This window comes from Mastomys coucha, unplaced genomic scaffold (genome assembly GCF_008632895.1).
Source record: "Mastomys coucha isolate ucsf_1 unplaced genomic scaffold, UCSF_Mcou_1 pScaffold21, whole genome shotgun sequence".
Lineage (NCBI taxonomy): Eukaryota > Metazoa > Chordata > Mammalia > Rodentia > Muridae > Mastomys > Mastomys coucha.
The window spans coordinates 96730007-96755668 of NW_022196904.1; the positions used below are offsets into that span (position 1 = coordinate 96730007).

The following is a 25662-nucleotide window of genomic DNA, read 5'->3' on the forward strand; positions in this document are numbered from 1 at the left end:
TGTTATGCACTCTCTGATAAGTAGATATTAGCCCAGAAGCTGAGAATACCCAAAATACAATTCACAAACCACAAGAAACTAAAGAAGAAGGAAGACCAAAGTGTGGATACATTGATCCTTCTTAGAAGGGGAAACAAAATACCCATTTGTCTTAGTCAGGGTTTCTATTCCTCACAAACATCAGGACCAAGAAACAAGTTGGGGAGGGAAGGGTTTATTTAGCTTACTTCCACATGCTGTTGATCACCAGACGAAGTCAGGACTGGAACTCAACCAGGAGCTGATGCAGAGGCCATGGAGAGATGTTTCTTACTGGCTTGCTTCTGGCTTGCTCAGCCTGCTCTCTTATAGAACCCAAGATTTCCAGCCCAGGGATGGCACCACCCATAAGGAGCCCTACCCCCTTGATCACTAATTGAGAAAATGCTCCACAGCTGGATCTCATGGAGGCACTTCCCCAATTGAAACTCCCTTCCCTGTGATAACTCTAGCTTGTGTCAAGTTGACACACAAAACCAGCTAGTACACAATGGAAGGAGTTGCAGAGACAAAATGTGGAGCAGAGACTGAAGGAAGGACAACCCAGAGACTGCCCTACCTGGGGATCCATCCCATATAATATTACCAAACCTAGACACTAATGTAGATGTCAGTAAGTGCTGGCTGACAGGAGCCTGATATAGCTGTGTCTTGAGAGGCTCTGACAGTGCCCCAAAGTAATACAAAAGTGGAGCTTCACAGTCATCCATTGGATTGAGCACAGGGTCCCCAATGAAGGAGCTGGGGAAAGGACCCAAGGAGCTTAAGGGGTTTTCAGCACCATATGAGGAACAACAATATGAACTAACCAGTTCCCCCAGATCTCCCAGGGACTAAACCACCAACCAAGGAGTATACTTGGTGGGACTCATGACTCTAGCTGCATATGTAGCAGAGGATCACCTATTCAGACATCAATGGGAGAAGAGGTCTTTGGTCCTGTCAAGGCTTTATGACCCAGTGTAGGGGAATGTAATGGCCAGGAATTGGGAGAGGGTGAGTTGGTGAGCAGGGGGAGGGGAGAGGAAGCCAGGAAAGGGGAGAACATTGAAATGTAAATAAAGAAAATATGTAATAAAAATCCATTAACATAATCCACTATATAAACTAACTTAAAGAAAAAATCACATAATGATCTCCTTAGATGTTGAAAAAGTATTTCACAAAACACAACAGCTTTTTATGTTAAAAATATTGGAGAGATCAGGAATTCAAGGCCCATACTTAAACATAATAAAAGCAATTTGCAGCAAACCAACAGCCAGTATCAAATTAAATATAGAGATACTTGAGCAATCCCATTAAAATCAAGGACAGGAGAAGGATTCCCACTCTTCATATATCTATTCAATATAGTACTTGAAGTTCTAGATAGAACAATAAGACAAGTAAAGGAGATCAAAGGGATACAAATTGGCAAAGACAAATTCAAGGTGTCACTATTTGCAGATGATATGATAGTATATATAATCGATCCCAAAATTCTACTAGAGAATTTCTACAGCTGATAAACAACTTCAAAAAAGTGGCTTGATATAAAATTAACTCAAATAAATCAGTAGCCTTCCTTTATACAAATGATAAACAGGTTGAGAACAAAATTAGGGAAACAACACCCTTCACAATAGCTACAAAAAGAATAAAATACCTGGGTGTAGCTCTAACCAAATAAGTGAAAGACCTGTATAACAGTAACTCTCAAGAAAGAAATTTAAGATCTCAGAAAATGGAGAGAACTCCCATGCTCATGATTGGCAGAATTAACATAGTAAAAATAGCCATCCTACCAAAAGCAATCTATAGATTCAATGCAATCCCCATCAAAGTCTCAACACAATTCTTTAAAAACATGGAAAGAGAAATTTTCAAATTCATCTGGAAAAGCAAAAAACCCAGAAAAGAGAACAAAATTTTTAACAATTAAAGAGCTTGTGTGTGAATCACCATCCCTAATCTCAAGCTATACTACAGAACAATAGTGATAAAAACTGCATGGTAGTGGTACAGAGACAGACATGTTGATAAATACAATAGAATTGAAAACCCAGAAATAAAACCACACACTTATGGACACTTGATCTTTGAAAAAGAAGCCAAAAATATACAATGGAAAAAAAGAAAGCATCTTCAATAAATGGTGCTGGTCTAATTGGCTGTCTGCATTTAGAATAATAAAAATAGATCCATATTTGTCACCTTGCATAAAGCTAAAGTCCAAGTGGATCAAGAACCTCAACATAAAACCAGAGACACTGAACCTAATAGAAGAGAATTTGGGAAAGAGTATCGAACTCATTGGCACAGGGGGAAATTTCCTAAACTGAACTCCAATGGCTCAGATTCTAAGATCAAGACTTGATAAATGGGAACTCATCAAACTGGAAAGCTTCTATAAGGCAAAGGACATAGCTAATAAGACAAATTGGCAACCTATATATAGATTGGGAAAAAAAACTTCACTAACTCCACATCTGATAGAGGGCTAATATCCAAAATATACAATGAACTCAAGAAGGTAGACTCCAGAGAACCAAATAACCCTATTAAAAAGTGGAGTACAGAGCTAAATAAAGAATTCTCAACTGAGGAATCTCAAATGGCTGAGAAGCTCTCAAAGACATGTTCAACATCTTTAGTCATCTGGGAAATGCAAATCAGAATGACCTTGAGATTCTAACTCACACCAATCAGAATGGCAAAAATTAAAAATGCAGGTCACAGCAGATGTTGGTGAGGTTGTGGAGAAATAGTAATACCTCTTCATTGCTGGTAGGTCTGCCAGCTGGTAAAACTCACTTTGGAAATCAGTTTGGCAGTTCTTGAGAAAATTGGAAATAATTCTACATGAAGATCCACTTATACCACTCATATGCATATACCTATAAGGCCCCACCATACCATAGGGGCACATGTTCCACTATATTCATAGCAGCCTTTCTTGTGATAGTCAGAGGCTGGAAACAACCCAGATGTCCCACAACAGAAGAATGAATACAGAAAATGTGGTTCATTTACACAATGGAATTCTACTCAGCTATTAAGAATTAGGGCTTTATGAGTTCTGTAGGCAAATGGATGGAATTAGATAATATCCTGAGTGAAGTAACTCAGATGCAAAATGACATGCATGGCATACACTCACTAATAAGTGGATATTAGCTAAAAAGTAAAGTATACTCAGGATACAATCCACAGAACTCAAGAAGGCTAACAAGCTGAAGGGCCCAAGTGAAGATGTTTCAGTACCACTTGAGAGGAAGAAGAAAGCAATCACAGAAGGGATTGGGAGGGAGAAACCTGGATCAGAAAAGGGACAGTGAAAGGAAGAGGGTAACATTATCAGGTATTGGGTGGGGGAATGACTGAAGCCCTGAGGGCCATCAGAAATAATGGAAACAAGCAATCTTGAGAGGTAGGAGGTGTGTGTGGGGGTACCCTCTTGAATGTACCAGATTTTGCTAGTGAGAGACTCTCAGGACCCCAAGGGAGAGACCTTAGATGAAATGCCCTACATGGGGGAGTGATAATTTGTAGAGTCCACCTCCAGTAGAAAGACAGAGCATCAATTGGAGGGAAACTCTGACCCAGAATTATTCCTGTCTGAAAGAACTGCAGGGTCAAAAATGGAGAAGTGCTTGAGGGAAAGGAGGTCCAAGGATCAGCCCAAACTGGGATTCAGTTCAAAGGGAGGCTCTGAGGCCTGATGCTATTACTGATACTATGGTGTGCTTACAAACAGTAGCTTAGCATGACTGCCCTCCAAAAGGCCCAATAAGCAACTGGAAGAGTCAGATGCAGATATTTACACCCAACTAATGGTGAGAGGTTGGTGAGCCCTGTGCTTGAATTGGGGAAAAGCTGGAAAAAGCTGGAAGACCATCAGTGTCAGCTAACCTGGACCTCTGAGATTGCTCAGACACTGAGTCACCAACGAGGTAGCATATACCAGCTAATATGAGGCCCCCAACACATATGCAGCAGATGACTGTGAGAGAAGATGCACCTAACCCTCAAGAGACTTGGGGTCCCAGGGAGTGGGAAGGTCTGGTGGGATGTCGGGGGTGAAAATACTCTTGAAGACTTGGGGGGCAGAGGCGTGCTATTTGGAAGAGTGGGAGGATGGACCAGGAGGGAGATAAAGTCTGGAATGTTAAAAAAAATTAAGTAATAATAATAATAATAATAATAATAATAATAATAATAATAATAATAATAATGAACAACAGAGCTACATTACAACAATAATAAAAGGGTCTAGATATATGGCTCAGAAAGTGAATATACTTGCTTTGCAAGCATGAGTAACCAAGTTTAAATTTGTAACACCTACATAAAATACTAGGCAATGCTCAACATACCTGTAACCCAAGCATTTGAAGTGTGGAGACAAACAGATTCTGGGACTTGCTTGCCAACTGGAATATTAAAATATTGAACTTTTAGTTCAATGAAAGACCCTACATCAAAAAAATCAATTTGGTGACTGGTAGAGAAAGATATCCTATATCATGTTCAGTTCTTCACATATATGCACAGGAGTATATGCACGTGTACAGTCATAGTGAAGGAGTTAAATTTAAAACTTGTGCTGGCTAATGAGAAAATTGCAGGTTTGAGAAAAACACAGTGGACCAAGGTTGAATATGTCCAAATAAGCCTGGGCAAAAATAAGCAAGCTGTTAAGACATTCTGGGAACTAAGAGGCTAAAAAGATATAGAAGAGAAAGCATGCAAAGACATGTCTGGGCAGATACTGGGTAGTGGGGCTTCTTAGATATGGTTTAAAGTCAGATGCTTTGTTGACTTAGATTAACACCAACTTTAGGAATTTTCCACTCTGTTCTGCACCTAATAGTTAATATTTGAACTAGCCAATCATGTATGGCCACACTGATCCCTTTGTTCCCCCAGACCTTTTCCCTATATAAACCTCTAACTTTCGAGCCTCGTGGTCAGCTCCACTATCTCCTGTGTGAGATAGGTGTGGTGCCGAACTGGAGTGCCCCGAAATTACAAACTACCTCTTGTAATTACATCAAGACTGTCTCTCGTGATTCCTTGGGTGCACGTCCTCCCGAGATTTGAGTGGGGGTCTTTCAATAGGAATGCAACACACACACACACACACACACACACACACATGTATATGCCACTCAACGAAAAAAGTCCATATTGTTTCATCCATGAACCCTATCAGATATTTGAAAAGTAATTGACACCAGAGCTCTTCAAACTTTCTAAAAGTATTCTGCCAAATTGATTTTGAGAAGGCAGAGTAACAAATACAGACAAAGACACAAACATAAAGAAACTAACAGACCAACTTCCTTGATGAAGATGGATGCAAAATTTCTTAATAAAATGCTTTCAAATCCAATTCAACTACATATCAGAAAAATCATTCACCATGACCATGTGAACAAACCTGAGGGATACATGGATAGTTTAACATAGGCAAATCAAGAAATAATACATTAATGTACTCATGGACTAAAAACAGAATCACACAATCATATCAATTGCTGAAGGAAAGGCCTATGGGAAACCTTAATATTACTTCCTTATAAAAGCCTCAAGAAAACTAGTAATTAAAGAAATACTCAAGACACTAATGGTTACATAGAACAAAGCTATAATCTACATTATGCTAAGTGGGACAAAACCCAAAAGTATTTCCACTGAAATCAGAAATTAAAAGACTACTTTCTTATTCAGTGCTTCCTTGAAGTTATAGCTTGTATAATGGCACAGGATAAAGAAATAAGATACAGCTAAAGAAGAAGTAAAATTATCACCATTTGCAGATAATGTAATCAGACATAAGAGGCAGTAAAAACAAAACCAAAAAACTTTTAGAACTTATAAGTACCTTCATCCAGGAGCAGGACACAAAATCAATATGTGAAAATCAGATTTTATTTTTATGAATGTATTAATATTTTAAACTATTATCATGAGTTTTATAATTCCTTATAAAAATGTGAAACATAAGTGTAGAGAGATACAAAGGAAGGCAGGAGACTAGGAGAAGGGAGAATAGAGGAATGCAAAAGACTAGTAGGAAGGAGAAAGGGGCATGTATAAATATAGGGAGGGAGTGGTACCTGTGAATATGGTCAAAATGCATGATAAAATTGAAAGGATATACCCCTATGAAAACTATTGCTATGTATAATGAATATACACCGATGGTAAAACAAATCTTGTAAATGTCCCAAATCATTGTCATATAGAGCTGTTCATTAGCTACTATGTGTCTGTTAGTAGTAAGGTGTTGGTACCAAGTTGAGGCAACCAAAGTGCCTCTTCCTAACAGATTTCCTAATAGACTGGCTTTGTTAGCTATGGAGTTTCTCTTGAAGGATTATGCTTTCTCTCTCTGTTATTATGCAAAATGAGAGCTTCTTGGATGACGTATGATTTGTTCTGAAACAAACAAGTAAACACAAGGACAGTGATCAAACATTTGTGAGGGTTTATAGCCTAAGAATACATATGGAGGGACCCATGGCTCCAGCTGCATATGTAGCAGAGGATTGCCTTATCTGGTATCAATGGGAGGGGAGGCCCTTGGCCCTGTGGAAGCTTGATGCCTTAGCAGAGGGTCATGACAGGATGGTGAGGCAGGAGTGGGTGGATGGGTAAGGGAGCACTCTCATAGGAGCAGGGGACAGGGGATGGGATAGGAGGTTTTGGAGAAGAAACTGGGAAGGGGGAGAACATTTGAAATATAAATAAATAAAATAGCCAATAAAAATTGGCAAAAAAGCACCAATGGAATTCTATAGATAGATAAAGGGATTTTCAAGCAGAAGAAATATGGAGAAGGTCAAGTGAAATGGGGATCACAAGAAAAAGTCAGTGAAGATACAGAGAGGGAAAGCAGATGAGATAGATAAAGGTGAGCTCTTGTGGAGACCAAGGTTAGAGTGCAATCTGGATACTGGAATAAGTGTAGGCTTCCTCTTCAGTAAGGTCACTCCCAAGAAAAACATTCACAGTATGCAAGCTGTGTGGTATTTTTTTCGTTCATGCTTCATTTGTTTCCCTAGGCAATTGTTTCTTACAGTACCTTAGTCTCATGTCCTATGAATAGGTAGAAGAGATCCGAGATGTTTGGCAAATTTTCAGTTTTAAAATAAAAAGAAATGATATCATATAAGAAATAAACCATGCCCATGGGAATCATATACATTCCAAGATATATTTTTACTAAGTGAAATGTACATTATTTCTACTGTTATTCAGAAGAACCACAAGAAGTATAAGCAAACTCCCCATGGTTTTGGGGATGAAATAATAATCTTTGTGGGCATTATACTGTATGATGTTCCTTGCATCTAGAATGAAGAGTCTCAAGATGATAGTCTCCTGGGCCTTGGGACTCTCATTAAAAAAATTATATTGTACTGAGCTCTATTGACTATAAATGAACAAATAACTGTTTTATGGAGTCTAAATTTATAAGGTAGTCATCCTAGACATCTAAAGGGGAAAGTACTTAAAACTTTAAAAGTTACACCTCTATTGTAAGACTAAGTTTTTCCTGCAGCTTACTTACTTTGTTGTTTTTAAAGACTGGAAAGTGAGTCTTCCTTTTGATAAGGTGGAAGTTTCAGAGCAATTTTGATGTTGATCTTAGTGAAAATTATTCTAATGATGAAGTGCTTGTGGGGTTTACACTCTGTTAGGAAGTACAAAAGAATTTATATGCAGAGATGAGCCGGAAGACCGCAATACTGCCAGTTGTTTTTTTCTTGGTAGAGCAGAAAACCATGTATAGAAAGCTTTGATGATGTGAAATAGAGATAGGAGTATCAAACTCAAGCCAAAGGAGAGGTGTATCTATAAAAGAGGATTAGGTCTGGACAAAAAGACAATCATAGATTCAGTGTTAGAGTATTCTATTCCTCAGTGGTTGTAAGGGCCATTGGGAAGAATGGAAACAATATCATACAGTTGTATGTCCTGTCTCAGCTGCACTGGAATAATATGGGGACATCAGAACCTATCACCAATGTATACAAGAACCATCATAACCATATATATAAACATTCAACTAAAATTGCTGAGATACACATAACATGGTATGGACTAGAAATTTTCCTAAACTTGTAGTGTGTGTGTGTGTGTGTGTGTGTGTGTGTGTGTGTGTGTGTTTGTGTGTGCATGCATGTGTATGTAGGGGGTGGGTGTTAGAGCAGGAGTGTATATAGCAATTTGATACTCTCTTCTAGTAATTCTAATACTTCTGTAGGAAGATCATTTAGAGCTTAAGTAGAAATTGATACTACAGAAAATACAGAAACCTGTCAAATATAAAATTATGATCACATCTTTTTCCTGTATCCTGTTACACAATTGAGTTTTAAGAGGCATCTGATTGCTTTTATTGTTGTCACAATTCATTAATTTAATAATGTAAGCATTTATAAAGTACTTGTTCTCACAACTTCATCTTAAAGAGCTGATTTTTAAAGCCTGTTTTGAGAGCAGCCTCCTATTCCAGTGCATATTTAAATATAGCCAAATGGATCAGATAAGATATTGCAGAATGATTAGAAAGCAAATTGAAGTAGCACATATGGATATCTTTCTTCAGACTACAGGGGCATCTGTTTTTTCCCCCTATGATAATTAAAAAAGCAGTATTCACAAGCCACGTTCACTTGGCTTAGGGAAATAAAAGTTGTCACAAGTTTTTGCCTTGTTTCATATCAAAATCAATCTTGGCAAAAAGTTCTCATCACCATAAAAGTTATACTAATTCAGAAAAATTGACTAACAATCAGGATGACTTAGGAAGGCTTCTAAGAGTAAGTGGTATTCAAAATTTTTTCAAGAAAGGTGTGGGGTTTTTTTTTTTTGTTGTTGTTGTTTATCGTTTGTTGTTGTTTGAAAAAATGACACATTCATTTTAGTTCAAAAAAATGTGTAAAGTTGAAAAGTTAAGAAAGAATGTGTTGCATTTTAGAAATAGTGCCCGTTTTTCCTATGTGGTTGACAAGAAATGAAGATGGACAGTTGAACAAACTCATGCTAAAGTATATGTTTGGGGAGGAGCCTTTGTTGGTAGTGAGGCAAGTAAATTGTTATCCATCCTCTCAACACCTTGCTTTAATATACTGTCCAGGTAAACATACCAACTCTGTCACCTCTGAAGGTAAGACATCTCTCTGAGCTGCAGTTTCCTCCTCATAAACAAGGGTCATTTTAGTAGCTGGTGTTAGAGCAGCTTTGAGGACATTGACCTGTTCACTGAAAATTTAGGGACTGGGAGTTATTGGCACAATATCTTCTATAATGAGGATAAAAATGTAACCGTAATGGAAACAAAACCTGAGTGCAGTTATGACATTTAAAACATCAGAAGGAGGTATCCAACCTGAATGGGAGGAGGTGGCCCCTGTATTCATCCTGCTGATAGATATAGGGGGAAAAGCAGGCCAGTAGGTTTTACTCAGATCTAGACATCATCAACCAGAGCTCTGTAATTATGGAAGGGACTTACCAGTATGAAAAAGGAAAATGTTTTATTAAATAGTTGGAAGAATAGTTGGTACACTAAAGATGTACCAGCCAACCCCCCAAAAAAACCCAAAAACAAACAAACAAACAAATAAAACAAAACAAAAAGCTAGTTGTGGTGGGCAATGGTGGCGCACACCTTTAATCCCAGCACTTGGGAGGCAGAGGCAGGTAGATTTCTGAGTTCAAGGCCAGTCTAGTCTCAGAGTGATTTCCAGGACAGCCAGGGCTACACAGAGAAACCCTGTTTTGAAAAAACAAACAACAACAACAACAACAACAACAACAACAAAAAGAAACCCCTACTTGTTAAGATGTACCAGGAAAAAGTTATAGCTGTGTTTTTGAGACAAGATTTTGTTTAGTCCAGTCTGATCTTGGAATTACTATGTAGCCAAGACTGCCCTTGAACTTATGATCTGCTCATCTCCTTCCAAGTTCTGGAATTATAGGCATGTACTGCCAAATACAGATAGGAACAATTTTTTATAAGAGTTAGTACAGAGGCTCATATAGAGTGAACTATATCTCAGTCAATATAAACAGAACAATTTTCCTTTCATGGTAAATTGACCAAGAAACCTCCAAAGAAAGAGTCTGTGTGGGGTGAACTTGAGGGCACGCCCTTGGAGTCTGAGTGAGGATTGCTTAAGTAGATCTATTGCTCTGTGTATTGACTGTTCTGGAATACCATTAGAATTTAATTCACATATCTGAGTGAATTAATGACCTCTAAGAGACAGTTATACATTCTGAACTTAAATCTCCTCTTTGTAAATCTTAATTGCTAACCCTACCACATGGCTTCTGAGGATTCCATGAGATAGCACTATCTTACTTCAACATATTGTGACATATTGTTAATATGCCATATGTGCCCATTTTCTGGCTTTGCTACTATTATATTTTGTACCTAAATCCACAATTCAATTAGAAAATAGAAACTTTTCAAATAAGAATGTAGGTTTGTCTTTTATCATTCTAATTTAATCTTTGTGAGTCTTACTGGATAATTTTTAGTAGCATCTCTTTCTCTATTTGTCTTCCATGCCTTCTTTTTCTAGTCAACTTTCTTAAAGTTTTTTTCCCCTTCACCTTCAAGAGTTGATGAGGTTAAAAAGAAAAATTCTCTAGAGAGAGTTTCTGGCAATTTCCTTTCCTAGTTTTCTTCATAGATAGTATGCCAAAAGAACAGACAAGATGAAACTCTGACTGTGTGAGGAACTTAAGTTGTTCTTTTTATACCTACATTGCAAAGAGAAATATTTAATTTCATCAGCTAGAAAGGGCACTGTGAGTTCTGCTTAAAAATTAAGAGGTCATCATATTACCTTGACAACATTTTGCAGTTCTGGAATGAACCTGTGTCTTTGAGATCATGCTAACTTCATTTGAGTTCATCATATCATCTAAGTATTGGACAAGAACTATGATGAGACCTTAACTTCTGTAAGTACCTAAAAATTATGCTATGCTTAAAGAACTAATACATTAAAACTATGGATTTTATAACTTCTCTACATTCAATTACTATACTAAGCTAAGAACCTGGAACTCACACATTCTGACTTCATTTCTTCATATGACCTGGTCATTGGTGCAAAATCCATTCACTAGGAATCACTAGGTGGTGGAGAATACAAATAGTGACAGTACCACACTGAAAAAAGTTTCTTTAGCATTTCCTGCTTTATCTCAACAGAATTTTAAAAAATCATGTCAATTTGAAAGCAAGTTATTAAGTTACAGTGTGTATTCTAATAATAGGTTAATAAATAATGCTGAGGGACCAGGACAACATTAGATGAGAAATATTTTAACACTGTGGCATATCAAAATCAAGTGACTGAAGACATTTATATTCTCTGTTTTCTTTTGTGCAGATCAAGAAAAGGAAAAAAAAGTGTTACAGAATGCTTTGTGAGTAGACTCTAAGAACATATTTGAGACCATTCTGTGAGTTTCATGCAGATTTTCATACTTAAAGCATTCCCTCAATTCTTAGGCTCCTGGCTTGATTTAGTTAGGTTCATATTTATGCATATACACATGCATTCATTTCCTTATTTGTGCTATACTTAGTGTGTGTGTATGTAAACATATTTCATGGTACATATGTGAACATGTGTGGGAGTCAGTTTTTTTTTTTTTTTTTTTACTTGCAATATATGGGTATTTGAGATTGAACTCACATAATTAGCTGGAAGTATCTTTATCTGCTGAGTTGTTTCAATGCCCTTCCCTTCCCTTTTTCAGGTTCCTTTATTCAATTGTTTTATACAACTGGACAGTCTTGATTAAATAACTGAGAGCATCAGTGCAGAAGCTCCTCACAATCATCTTAGAACCTAGACCTTAAGCACACATTCATCTCTGGGTCAAAATTGCTGCCACCTAGAGGATGGGCAATCACAGTGCAGTGACCACGTTCCTTCTGTGGGGTTTTTCTGGTTTCCCAGAACTGCAGAATCTACTCTTTGTTGTGGTTCTCCTCTCCCATGTGAGCATCCTCCTAGCAAATTCATCCATCATGGTGGCCATCAAGCTCAATCACAACCTTCACACTCCCATGTACTTTTTCCTCTTTGCTCTGTCCTTTTCAGAAACATGCACCACTATGGTGATCCTGCCCCGTATGTTAGTAGACTTGCTATCAGAGAGCAAGGCCATCTCTCTCCCTGAGTGTGCCACTCAGATGTTTTTCTTCTTTGGACTAGCTGCCAACAACTGTTTCATCATGGCAGCCATGTCCTATGACCGTTACACTGCCATCCACAGCCCACTGCATTATCATATCTTTATGACCCAAAAGGTCTGCTTTCAGCTCATAACAGCTTCCTGCATTGTTGGGTTCTTTTGTTCTTTCAGCATCACCTTCATTATATTCAACTTGTCTTTCTGTGACTCCAACACCATCCAGCACTTTTTCTGTGATATTTCACCCTTGGTTCACCTTGCCTGTGATTACACTGCTCATCATGCAATGATTATTTTTATGCTCTCTGCATTTGTGCTGGTGGGAAGCTTTGTTTTAATCATGATTTCCTATGTCTTCATAGTATTGCTCGTTATAAAAATGCCTTCTGCACAGGGGAGGCATAAGGCCTTCTCAACGTGCTCCTCTCACCTCACAGTTGTTTCTATGCACTATGGATTTGCTTGCTTTGTCTACTTGATACCCAAGAACAATGACTCCTTCCGTGAAGACATGCTGATGGCTGTCACATATACAGTACTGACACCTCTGCTTAACCCCATTGTATACAGCCTAAGAAACAAAGAAATGCAGACAGCCCTGAGGAAGGTACTAGACAGTATCAATAAAATTTTACCTTGTTTGGTAATTAAAAAACCTGAACATTTAAGAACAACCATTGAGCACTGACAACAACAGTGGGAAGTTGGGTATTTCCATCAAAAACATTATTTAATGTACAAAGCAATTAAAGTATTGTCTACCTGCCTGAATTGTCTTGGTCTCACCATTTTCCTACAGCAAATATACCATGGTTTTAAAACACTTATGAGTACATGTATACCTTTAACAGACATATCAGAACTCTTTGGAACACTATTTTCATGATTATGGTTGCTTTGGCAAAAAATAAAATAATTATCTTAGTGAGAAAAATAAAAGAAAACAGTAGTGAAGAAAAAAGAAGGCTAGGGATATAGATAGAAAAACGAAAGATGAAGAGATGAGGGGGGAGGAGTAATTAGCAGTGCGATTGGCTGATGAAGGAGAATGTATAAACTCTGTAAGACAGAACAGAGAATGAGGTATAATCATAATAATGAAAAAGTTAATGCCAATTAAAAGAATGATTTATTCCTATTAAAATCAGAACTTAAATATAATGGATATATTCATGCAAAAATAAACTGATAAATAAAGTCCTCAGATCAACAGACACTCATTTCCCCATCCTTTTACATCCACCCTCTGCTCTTGCAACCTCTTCCACAAAATAAAATAAAATAAAATAAGATAGAATAAAAAAGTCTTGTGAAAACTGAAGTGTCACAGTATATCATACAGTATACTAGTATACTATTTTTGTCTACAAGTTTTTATTCATAAATGCTCATTGCAATGGGTCATTTGTCTGTTTGGAGGACTCTGGCTTCTACTACTCTATCTATACTGGATCGTCACAGGGCCTCAACTAGGATATCCTGTCATTATCCTGTGTCATGGAGATCCTGCAGCTTTGGATAGGCAGAACTGGCCCTTTCACATGTTCCAGTAAATCATAGATGGGGTAGTTATTGGGAGTGGGCCAATTCAAAGCTTTGGATCTGGGCCTGGGTAGTAGCTGAGTTGATCTGCCAGCAAGCTCACCTACACCCATACCATGAGGGCAAGCTATCCCAGCACTTTTCCTGTTATGCTTGCTCACTCAATGCTGCAGGTCTGTGAGAATCAGGGACATCTCTCCTGCTCTCATGTCCCTGGGGTTGTCTCACTCACAGGCCTGTCACCAGGGTCAGTGTTACTGTGCTGCCCATTGAGGTGCAGGGCCTGTTCTCCAGAATGTTCTAGCTGGCTAAGAGTAGGGCAGCTCTTCTGCCTGCCACAGGCTGCAATGGGGGGGGGGAGGAGGGCACCTCGTCCAAGCCACTCTAGGAAGACTAGAGATGAGGACAGCTCTCCTGTGTTTATACATTTGGGGTCGGCTTACCTGCACCCCTACTACTAGAATCAGCTGTACTGTGCTACCAGGCTAGGGGTCATGCCAGCTCTCCCTAGTGTGTCTGCCATTGAGGGGCAAGGCCAGCTCAGCACAGTGCCTCAGGTGGCATTCAAGACCAGTGACATCTACATAGCCTTTGGTGATAACACAGGCTGTGGATATTAAACAGCTGCAATAGAAACATAGGTCCAGACGTGACCCCCAGCAGCAGCATTGGCCTAGATGTTCCCATGGCCTCAGGTGGTGGTACAGGCCACTCAGATCAGCAATTCCACCCGTAGCAGCAAGTCCCTCAGATATGTACATGGTCTCTGGTGGCAGCCCAGACCATGAACATCTACTTGGCCTTTAGTAGTAACCGTGGTCATAGACATCTACCCAGACCATAGCTATAGCAGGACCATGGACCTGGACATGGGTCTTGGTGGTAGCCAGCCCAGGACCTCACCATGACTCCCAAATCTGTTCCTTACCACCACGGAGTCTCCAGTTCCACCTTTCTCTATAGTGTGCAAAACCCTCAGTTTCATTTCTGCTTTCACCTCTCCACCATGTATTCTCTTTTTCTATCCCTCCACCACACATTTGCCCTTCATAGTGGTTCCCACATGGTACTTGGGTGTCTTTCTTTCATTCACCACAAGGCAGCCTGGGTTCAAACACTTGGGTGTCTTTCTTCTGGATTCCCAGGATGATGTAGCCAGGATTATGAACAGACATTTTTAATACAATAATTATTGTGGACACTTTGGTCAAATACTGTTTTCCTATTTTCTTTGATGTGAGTGCAGAGTCTTCTAGACAAGCAATACATACTTGTAACTGCTGGGACATATCTCTAGCTCTACCATAGTTTTTTACACATGTTCAGAATATCAGTAATTTGTATTCATTTATTGATTAATATTATTCCATTGTGTGAATACACTATTATTGGTCAACCTTTCTACACCAAACACTCCTGTGTACACCCCTCACTTGTTCCTTGCTTTATTTCAAACTACGACTTCTTTCTCTTTAATTGTTTATATGTATGTATAGGTATCCCATTTTGATAGTCTTGCTCAGTGCTAGAAGATAGATGCCAAATAACCAGCTTTTTGCTTCACTGATTTTTCTGTTAATTTACATTCTAATATCCATATTATATTTATCTACTTGCAAGCTTGAAATAGTTCAAATTCCCATAAGTAGATGATTGGTTGATCAATAATAGTGATTCACACAATGGAATAACATTAATTAAAAGAACACAAATTATTGTGAACAAATGTATGAAACACTGTGGTTGGGCTGGAGAAGTGCCTCAGCAGTTACAAGTATGTGTTGCTCTTCTATGAGATCCTGCACCCACATCAGGCAACTTAAAACCACCTGTAACTCTAGCTCCAGGATTCCTCTGGCCTCTGTAGGCACCTGTACTCATGAGTGCATACTCATACAGAGACACAAATATACATACATAGAAACAAAAATAATAAAGATAAAATAATAAAACATTGTACTTTCTAAAAAGAAATCTTATGAGTATAATAGATCTTATGACATGTCAATGTCTCAAATTTGCTACTAATCAAAACAGTGAACTCAGCATATTACAAGGCAAGACTGACTAGGGAGGGTTTTGGGTAATTTTGCTGGTTGATGATAACTTCTGTGGTGGGAGATATTTTAATTACACAATGTTATGAATTTCCTAGCATAGCAAACTAACTTGGAAGGCATTTCATATAAATTTGTATTAAAATGGACAGAATAAAGTAGATAAAAATAATGAATTGTTGCTATTGATTTGTGAGCAGAAATAATTATAGGGAAATACACTGATATCTGAAGTTTCCTTTAATACTAAAAATATTATACATAATGGATATATCAATCCATAAGTAAGTAAATGATGAAATAAGTGTAAATTTATTATAGGTGCCTATTATCCTTTAAAAAAGGAGTGGCAACAGTAATTCTAGCCATCCATGCTTGGAAGACTTTTTTACTGACATGTCAAGATCTTAAATATAGTCACTTCTCCTACAGACTGAGCAGTATATCTTTTTTTCCTATATTTTATAGAAAATAGATTGTTTTCTCATACAATATGTCCTAGTTTCATTTTCCCCTCCCTCTACACTTCCAAGTTCCTTCTCACCTCCTCTACTATCTGGATAACCCCCTTTCAGTCTTTTAAAAAAATAGGCTTCTAAGAGATAACAACAAAACACAAACATTAAAATATAATAAGACAGAGACTATCACATCAAAACTGAACAAGGCATACCAACAGAAAGAAAAGAGCCCAAGAGAAGGCACAAGACTCAGAGACCCACTCATTTACACACTTGAGAGTACCATAAAAACACTAAACCAACACGATAATGTATGTTCACAGGACTCTGCAGGCTGTTGCAGATCCTGTGTATGCTGTTTGAATTTTTGTGAGTTCATATGAGCTTTGCTTAGTTGGTTTAGAGGTACTTGTTCTCTTGGTGTCCTCTATACCTCTGACTCTTACATTCTGTCTGCCTCTTCTTTTGCAGGGTATCCTGAGCATTGAGAGGAGTGATTTGTTAGAGACCATCCATTTAGATCTGAGTGTTCCAGGTCTATCTCTCTCTGCATGATATCTGCAGGTTTCTGTATTTGTTTCCATCTGCTGAAGAAAGAAACTTCTCTAGTAACAGCCAAAGAAGGCACTGATATATTAGTATATTAGAATATCACTAGGAGTAATTTTATTACTATGACCCCTTTGGCCAACAACTCAATTGGACATAACCCAGTCTTGGTACTTGAAGTTTCATTTGAGAGCAAGAGATGGCCAGTTGGGATTCTGTCTCCCCCATATTTTGGAGACTTCATTAGGATAACCTTCATAAATTTTAGGAAGATTCTGCTGCACTAGTTTTACGTAGCAGCCTGTAAATATCCCTTAGTTCTAGCTGTGACTTCATGCATTCCCGCCTGTCCCCCTCAGCTCCCCATCTGATCCTCCATTCCAGCATCCCTACCTCCATTCCACCCATAAAATCTATTCTGTTTTTACGCCCAGAGAGGTAATGTGTCCCCCACAGTCCCTTACTCTATACTCAACCTCTCTAGCTCTACAGATTGTGGCTTGTTTATAATTTACTTAATGGCTAATATCCCTATTGGAATCCACCTATTATTAATTGGTTGATGCCAGTCTGTGTTCTTAATTCCAGAAGTATGCTTTTTATTAAATAGTGTGCACCAGTGGTTAGGGCATATATATTTAGGATTATAATGGCTTCTTGGTTAACTTGGTTAGAATAAGGTGTTCCTGTTTATTTTATTTTATTTTTGATTAGTTTTAATTTGAGCTCTACTTTTTTGATATTATAATAGCAACACTTCCAGGTACCATTTGTTTATTGGTTCCATTTGCTTGGAGTACTTTTCTATCCCTTCACTTTATGGTTTTGCCTACCTTTGAATTTTCTTTCCTACTTTTACCTCTTTATTTATTTCAGTTTTCAAATCCTAGATTGTCTTAGTCATTCATTTTTCCTTTATTTTTGTTTTATCAAGATAGGTTCTGTGTAGCCTGGCTCTCCTGGAACTTTCTCTATAGACCAGGAGAGCCTGAAACCCAGAGATCCACCTGTCTCTGCCTCACAAGTGTTGAGATTAAAGCATGTTCCAGCAAACCTGGCTAGAGAAAACTTTTATGTGCACTTAAAGCTTACTTATTTTATTTTTTTTATAAGTTTTACATAAGACACTAAGAATGTTGAATCTTTGGTATTAGTCAATGACAGAAGTAATTAGAGGAAAGGTTTCTGATGTTCACAATTTCTTGAAAACAAAATATCTTTCATTATTCAGTCGGGGTAGGCCTAATAGTTGCTTCCAAAAGATGCCCTGGAAAAAAATCTCATCAACTAACAATATGCTAAATTACTCAGATAAATGAAATTCACTAGTCAGTTGATAAATAAATTATCTTATCAAAGTGAATTTGTTAGAATGATAAAAGTTCTTATAATAGAAGGCTAGATTTAAAAAATTAAAGGTTGTGAATTAAAAAGAAATATACATAAAACTTTACTAGTAGGGAACACATAGAAAGAAATCTAGAACAAAGAGAGTGACTTCTGATTGTCTCTTAAGCCTCTGGAACAGCTTTTTGTTATTCCCTTGTTGGCTACATCTCAGTAAGAATTATACTGGACTTTAGACATTCAGAGATATAAGATAATGATCTGTACTGCCTTAAGCTACTAACCTGCAGTAACTTCTTATGGCACTAATGGGAAACTAACAGTGTATTACTAACAGTCAACTCCCTCCTTCAGTGCTGGAAAACTGAGGTTATGCATACTATTTTATACCTTTTCTCAGGGTGTTGCTTTTATAATTCTGCAAGATAACAATCAAAACTCATAGGTGTTATCTTTTAGCTGGTATCATGACCAAGTCTTCCTCATGCTGAATCAAGCTGCCATGTGATGACCAGATAAACCTGCAGAGAGAGGGACTGGGCTAAGGTACAACTGAAACATTCTGTTGACAATGGAGGTATCTAGACTGATTTTGGCAAGCTGAAGTCCAGAAAAGATTTTATCAGAAAATGGAAGTATTCCATCTAAACCCCTCAATGAGTCTACCAGCATGTCATGTAAGACTCCTTGTGTCTCTCCATAGCATCTTCTAAACAGCTACACATTACCACTTGATAATCTAAACTTTATTTTTGCATCTGTCTCTCATGACTGTGTGATTATCACATTGAGTAAGAGGGTTAGGTCATTCAGTTATTTGACTACTAGTGCATGATACCATTTTAGGCTTAATCAGGCACATCAGATAGATAGATGAGTATATGGATAATTGTTAAACATGAACTTCCCAGAGCAGAAATTTTAGACACTGATAATTTACATTCTGAAGACCAAAGAGACTAAAAGCAGCTGGACTGTGTACAGAGAGTGTATATGATGTATTCTTCATGGCACATTAAATTTAGAAAACACAAATAACTTGAATTTATAGCTTTAGTGAGCCTTTGCTAAAATTCTTCAGTCACACTAGGAACTTTAATGTCTGGATTTCACAGCATATTTATTCTCCATTCTTCTCATTTTTCCTTATGCCCTCATATTTCATTAGATTCTATGCTCTCCCATAAAAATCATTCACTTAGCTATACCCCCAGAACTCTTGGTCTTTTATGTTTTCCTTTGCTACTGGCACAATGTTAATCATCCACAGGTAAATAAGCAGCTATTTATGTAGAGAAGAAGGAACAATAACACTGATAGACTGATCCATTTCCAACTGAAAAATTCAGGTGGAGTTAGGGATGAAGGGAGGAAAACAAACTTTCACATTCATGGACTAAATGCTCAATATACCTAGCTCATTCCTTTTCAATTTGAAAGTTACCAGCTGCAGCCACCTGAGGAACTACCTTGGGGCACTATATATTGGATCATAGGTGGTTTCAATGCATACTATGTTAAATCTGAAGTGAACTCTGGAAAGGCTAACATGCAAAGAATCATCCTTTTCTTACTTTTATATCATTTCAGAGAGGAAAAAAATTCAAGATTTTGTTGCTTGCTTCTTTATCCATAGACACTAATGGAAATAAATTTTTATCATATCTGTTTACACAGCACAGTCACTAAATGCCTGGGACTATAGGACAACCCTCTAAGGACCAGTGTGATCTTTCCCTTTCCTATTATGTCACACAGGAATTGTTTGCAGATCTTATCATGGTTTCTGGTACCTATTATTTATATAGTGCTTGGTTCTAAATAAACCTCTAGGAAAAACTTTAATCAGAGAGCTAGCATAGGAGAAACCAACAATTTATCATTGTTTAGAGTAGAAAAATAATTTAATTTGTATAGTTTGATATTAGAACATTACTGAAAAGGTCTAAAGAAGTAGAATTCATGAGGCTTCTATCAAATTTTTAATTTCAAAATCTTACTGCCACAGGTGTTTGTTCTTCCAGCACTCAGGAAAATTGAAGACTGTGAAAACACTGCACATTTTGTAATGTAGGATTCATTAAGATTGATCAAATATTTGTATTTTCACTATAAAACAGTAGCATCAAATGTTATACTTTTATTTAAATGAATTACACAAAGATAATTGATATGTAATCACCAAAAGGGGTTGATTATAACACAAATAATTTTAAATTTTAAAAATGAAATAGAGAAAAATGGTTCAGAGAAAGAATTCTAAAGACTACTGTTTATCCAATAAAATATGTATAAAAATGTGAGAATACAGGGCTGGATATGGCTTAGAAGTTAAGAGCATGATTTGCTCTTGCAGAAGACCAGGGTTTGATTTCCGTTCCCTACATGGTAGGAGTCCCAGTTCCAGGGGATATGGCACACTCTTCAGACTTCCCTGAGCACCAAGCCAGCACATGGTATACAGGTATACATGTAGACAAAATACTTATGCTCATAAAGTAGATAAATCTTAAAAAAGGATGAAGTAAAAACAACACAAAGTGTTGGTATCTTAGTGAATCCATTATTTTTATACTGAACAGACTGATAATGAGCTGCTAAAATTAATAAGTTTACAATATTATAAATATAATCTTAAATTTACTTAGTTCATTGTCATTCACCTGTAAGAGCAGACTTAATTACATTGTTTGTAAATTCAAATAATATTTCAGGACCACCAACGTGTTTTAGCCATCAGTTTTCTTATGGCCTCTTTAACTTCCTTGTTTCTGAGACTGTAGATGAGTGGGTTCAACATGGGAATCACCACTGTGTAAAACACAGATACTACCTTGTTCTGGTCTGTAGAGTAGCTGGACTGGGGCATCACATAAATGAATGTGATGGTCCCAAAGAACAGAGTGACTGCAGTGAGGTGGGAGGTGCAGGTGGAGAAGGCCTTCTGGCGGCCTTCAGTAGAGCGCATTTTCAGGATGGACACAAGGATGTAGACATAAGACAGAGCAATGATAAACACAGTGACCACAATGATGGATCCCGAAGAGATTGCTGGAATGACTTCAAAAGAAAATTCATGAGAACAAGAAAGCTTCAAAAGTGGTGAATAGTCACAGAAAAAGTGATTAATTTTATTTGGTCCACAAAAGGACAGATTTAAGGAACAACCAGTAAATATCCAAGCATTTGCCCATCCACCTAGGTAGGAAGCTCCAATTAGGAGGATGCAGACTGTGGAGGACATCTGTGTTGAGTAGAGCAAAGGTGAGCAGATGGCCACATAACGGTCATAGGCCATGGAAGCCAGTAAGAAAGATTCAGATGTCCCAAATGCCACCACAATACAGAGTTGAGCCACACAGCCAGCCACAGGAATAAATGTTCCTTTTCTGAGAAAGCCCCTCAGCATGATGGGTGTGACTGAGCTGGAGTACCCAATGTCTAGAAAGGCCAAATGGCTAAGGAAAAGGTACATGGGGGTGTGAAGCTGAGGGCTGGTTCTGATTAGCACAATTATGTTCAAGTTACCCATTAAGGTGACAGAATAGATGATTAGAAACATAACAAATAAAATGGCACGGACTGTAACATTCTCTGTTAACCCTAAAAGAATGAACTCTGTTACCACTGTGTAGTTTCCAGGCTCCATCTCTGTCAGGAAAGAAAAATGAGAAGCTATTAGAATGGAATCCTGTATTGTCAGTTGCATTGTTTTCATTATATAAATGACAAAACATAGGTAGTTACATGTATGCAGGAACATGCTGCTGTATGATACCTCATGAAACAATTCCAGCTTATAAAATTCAATGATTCATAGTCAGTCATGATTAGAAAAAATATTTCTTTGATATAGTTAAACCTCATGTTGCTAGTTTACATTTCATTGAGCAATAAAGGTCTACTGAACTGGGGAAAACACCTTTTCTTTTTAAAAGTCAGTGACAAGGTAGGTGAACTCAGGACTTTGGCTTTATGACTGACAACCTGTGGAGTTTTAGGTAATTGGCATATAAAACACAAAAACCATCATTACTTCATCATAAGGTACTTCAACATGTACCTCATACAATTCTTATTTTGAATAAGATGAATATATATAATAATACTATGTATTAAGCATAGATAAATGTGGGACAAATTATCAGTGCTTTAACACAACTTAATACTTAATTTGTAATGCAAAAATGAGAAATAATCATCATGTATCAGCAGGGAAAAAAACTATTACCAGTCTGTGTCTGTGCCTCAACAAGAAGGACAAATGGCATGGAATTGTTAATGTAAAGCAAGGTTATGTTTATGAAAAACAGAACCTTTTGGGACATAACCCCTTGAGTACTTGTCTTGCTTGTTAAAATTCCATTGATAATCCATCTGGACTGTGAAAATTACAGATGCTTGTGTTTTCATAAATATGTATTATCTGCTAGTTGCTTTTTGTGTGCATCAACTTTTTTGGTGAAAACCTTTCATAGATTCCTAAAACCTATTCCTACTCTCTTGAAAGTGGCAAAAGTGAACAAAGATGCATTATGTAGAATAACTCAAAGTTGAAAACTTTCAGAAAATGATTGTTTTTAATGCCTCTCTGGATGACACCATCTTTTGTTTTTTTAATTAAATTTTCAGTTTAAATAGTTGCTGTCCTAATATTAAATTTGACAGATTTATGAGAAAACAATACCACAGGTCACTAATGATGCTGAATATAAATATAAAACTTTTCCACAAAGTACCTAGCAAAGTGAATTTAACAACAGAAGACAAGATACTCTAAGTTTATGTATAACATGTAAGAATGCATATATAAATTAATGTGATACAAAATGAATAATAAAAGTCTCTGAATTATCTCAATAAAAATTTAAAAAGCCTAGGACACAAGCACGTTTATAATTTGGTTTCTTAAACAGCAAGGTCTGGATACAATAACATCTTTCATAATTATAAAAGTTGTGCATTCTCACCTCATAACAAACATTATACTTAGTGATCAAAAATTGATGCTTTTACCCAGTAAGACAGGGGGAAAAAGTGGGTCTACTTCTGATACTTGAATTCATAATAGTGCTGAAAGTCCTAGCTCGGATAATTGGACAAAATATAGTAAAAGAAACATGTAAGAAAATGAGGAGAGGTAGATTTTCTTTGAATAGCTATGACTTTTTAAAAATAAAACCACAAATAGTTGTTCAAAAAACTAAAATGCAGCGTCATAGTTGTATATCTTGTAACCAAACAGCCAAGTTTGTTGGTTTTCTGTAGAGGGACTATGAACTACTTAAGAAGGAAACTCAGAACAATGTTCATATTCTTTCTTCCTTTCTTTTTTTAGTACAGAATAGAGTTTATTAAGGGCATAGGGAAGGGAGTTAAGAGGGTAGTAGAGGCAGAGAAAGGGAGAGAGAGAGAGAGAAGAGGAAGGAGAGAAGACAAGAGAAGACAAGAGAAGACAAGAGAAGAGGAGGAGTAGAGGCTGGCCATGAGCACATGTAGAGAGAGGGTGAAAGAAAATGGGGAGAGAGGGGAGGAAGGAAAAGCAAGAGAAAGTAAGAGAGCAAGAGAAGAAACCCATTTTTAAGAGCTTAAACAAAGATGAAGCACACAGGAAAAAAATTAACACAGGAAGTTGTTGCACAAACATCTTCAAGAAGGTGATGAATAAGACTGCCACATATGTGAATTAATGGTGTAACATCTTTGGCTCATGCACTGAGAGATTTAATATTGTTAAGTGTTAACAGTATCCAATGTAATTATAGAGCCACCCAAACCCTACCAAAACCTTGAAGACATTCTTTATATAAACAGAAATATAAACTCAAAAATTAATGTTCACTCACAAAACCCTCAAAACAGTCAACATTTTACTGAGAAACAACATGGCTGAAGTGTCACAATTGTTTTTAAAGTTTCATTTTGGTCATCAATCTAGCTTTTTGTTATCCAAGTCTTTATAACCTTCAAATTTACTTTGCACAGATACCCCTTTTTTTCTGCGAATTCCAGCTACTTGAAGAGTTTCTTCTGTTTGTTACTAAACCAATTATCCTAGTCCACACTTGTTCCTCAGAAGAATCCCACATTTATTTTGCTGCCTTGCTGGGAGATCGCTCATGAATCTAGCTTTTAATGGCTGAGCCATCTCTCCAGGCTTCCAAAGGATGTGTCAAAGCTACAGTGATTAAAACGATTTGGTGATGGCTTAAAGAAAATACAGAGACCCAGGAAAGAATGAAGATAGATCTCTGCAAGGCCCATGAGTCCTTATCAGTTGATTCATGCGATGTCTTTGATCCCACTGATTCCTCTCCATCCTCCAGAGGACTTCTGAGCTCTGTGTATATGTTTGTGGGACTCTGCATCTGTTCCTATCAGTTGCTGGATGAAGTCTCTCTCTGGTTTCTTTGATGACCATTATGCTTGGTTCCAGTCCTAGAACACTGTGCAGGCAAGACAATGTGTAGGTCAAAGGTTTTTTTTTTTTTTTTTTTTTTTTTTTGGCTGTGTTGGTGTCCTAATCCCTCCACTTGAGGCCTTGCCTGATTTCAGAAAATAGTCCAGGCCCTATGTCCTCCATTACTAGGAGTCTTTGCTAAGGTTACACTCATAGATTCCATGGAGTTTACCCTAAATACCAGTATTTTCTCATAGTATTTTGTCTCTTTCCCCATCTGATCTCTCCTGTTCCCACCCCCACCTGTCCCCAGACCACTTGTAAAAGGGATTTGGGAGCCTGTAGGGTCTGATATAGGTCCTCTGTATGTATGTTATGACTCAGTAGCTTGGTGTTCTTGTGGGAAACCTGGCGGTGGGAGCTCTCTCTGACTCCTTTGCCTACCTGTAGGAGCCTTTCCCCCTTACTGGGTTGCCTTGTTCTGCTTTGGTATGATGGTATATGCCAGCTCTTATTCTAGCTTTGTATGCTAGTGTTGGTTTATGTCAGTAGGAGGCTGCTATTTTCTGAGGGGCCATAAAGGGACAGTAGATCTAGTCGAGAGGAAAGAGGGAGGGAGTAGGAAGGGGGAGTGGAGAATCTTGGGGAAGTGGAGGGAGGGGAAACTTCAGCCAGGTTGTATATATGAAAAAATAATAATAATGAAAAAAATAAACTAATAATCTCATATATAAGCCCTCACCTGTATTCTGAGCAATATTTGAAGATAGTGTCATTATCACACAGTAGATAATGGAATTTCTCATTAACACATGGCTGAGAAAACTAAATAGCTAAATGTAAAAGAATGAAATCCAACCACAGCCTTATGCCATATTAAAAAAAAAATCAACCAAACAGGATTGATGTCACACCTAAAACCATAAGTATCCTAGACTCATACATGGGCAGCTGATCTATGACATTTGTCTGAGGAGTTATTTTTTGCACATGAAACTTAAAAATAGTAAAACAAAAACCAAATCAGATTCCATCAAAGCAA

At 37.5% G+C, this 25662-nt stretch overlaps 2 protein-coding genes across 2 annotated transcripts; one reads left to right on the plus strand and one right to left on the minus strand.

Annotated features, from left to right (window-relative positions):
• The first annotated feature begins 11947 nt into the window (after positions 1-11947).
• Positions 11948-13043, plus strand: LOC116100815 (olfactory receptor 10T2-like). The gene has a single exon (XM_031384545.1). The coding sequence runs from the start codon at positions 11969-11971 to the stop codon at positions 12950-12952; it is 984 nt and encodes a 327-aa protein (XP_031240405.1). The 5' UTR covers positions 11948-11968; the 3' UTR covers positions 12953-13043.
• Positions 13044-20930: 7887 nt separating this feature from the next.
• On the minus strand, positions 20931-21957 carry LOC116100817 (olfactory receptor 480). Its single transcript, XM_031384546.1, has one exon. It carries the CDS (start codon positions 21936-21938, stop codon positions 20931-20933), a length of 1008 nt encoding a protein of 335 aa, XP_031240406.1. The 5' UTR covers positions 21939-21957.
• Between the last annotated feature and the right edge of the window lie 3705 nt (positions 21958-25662).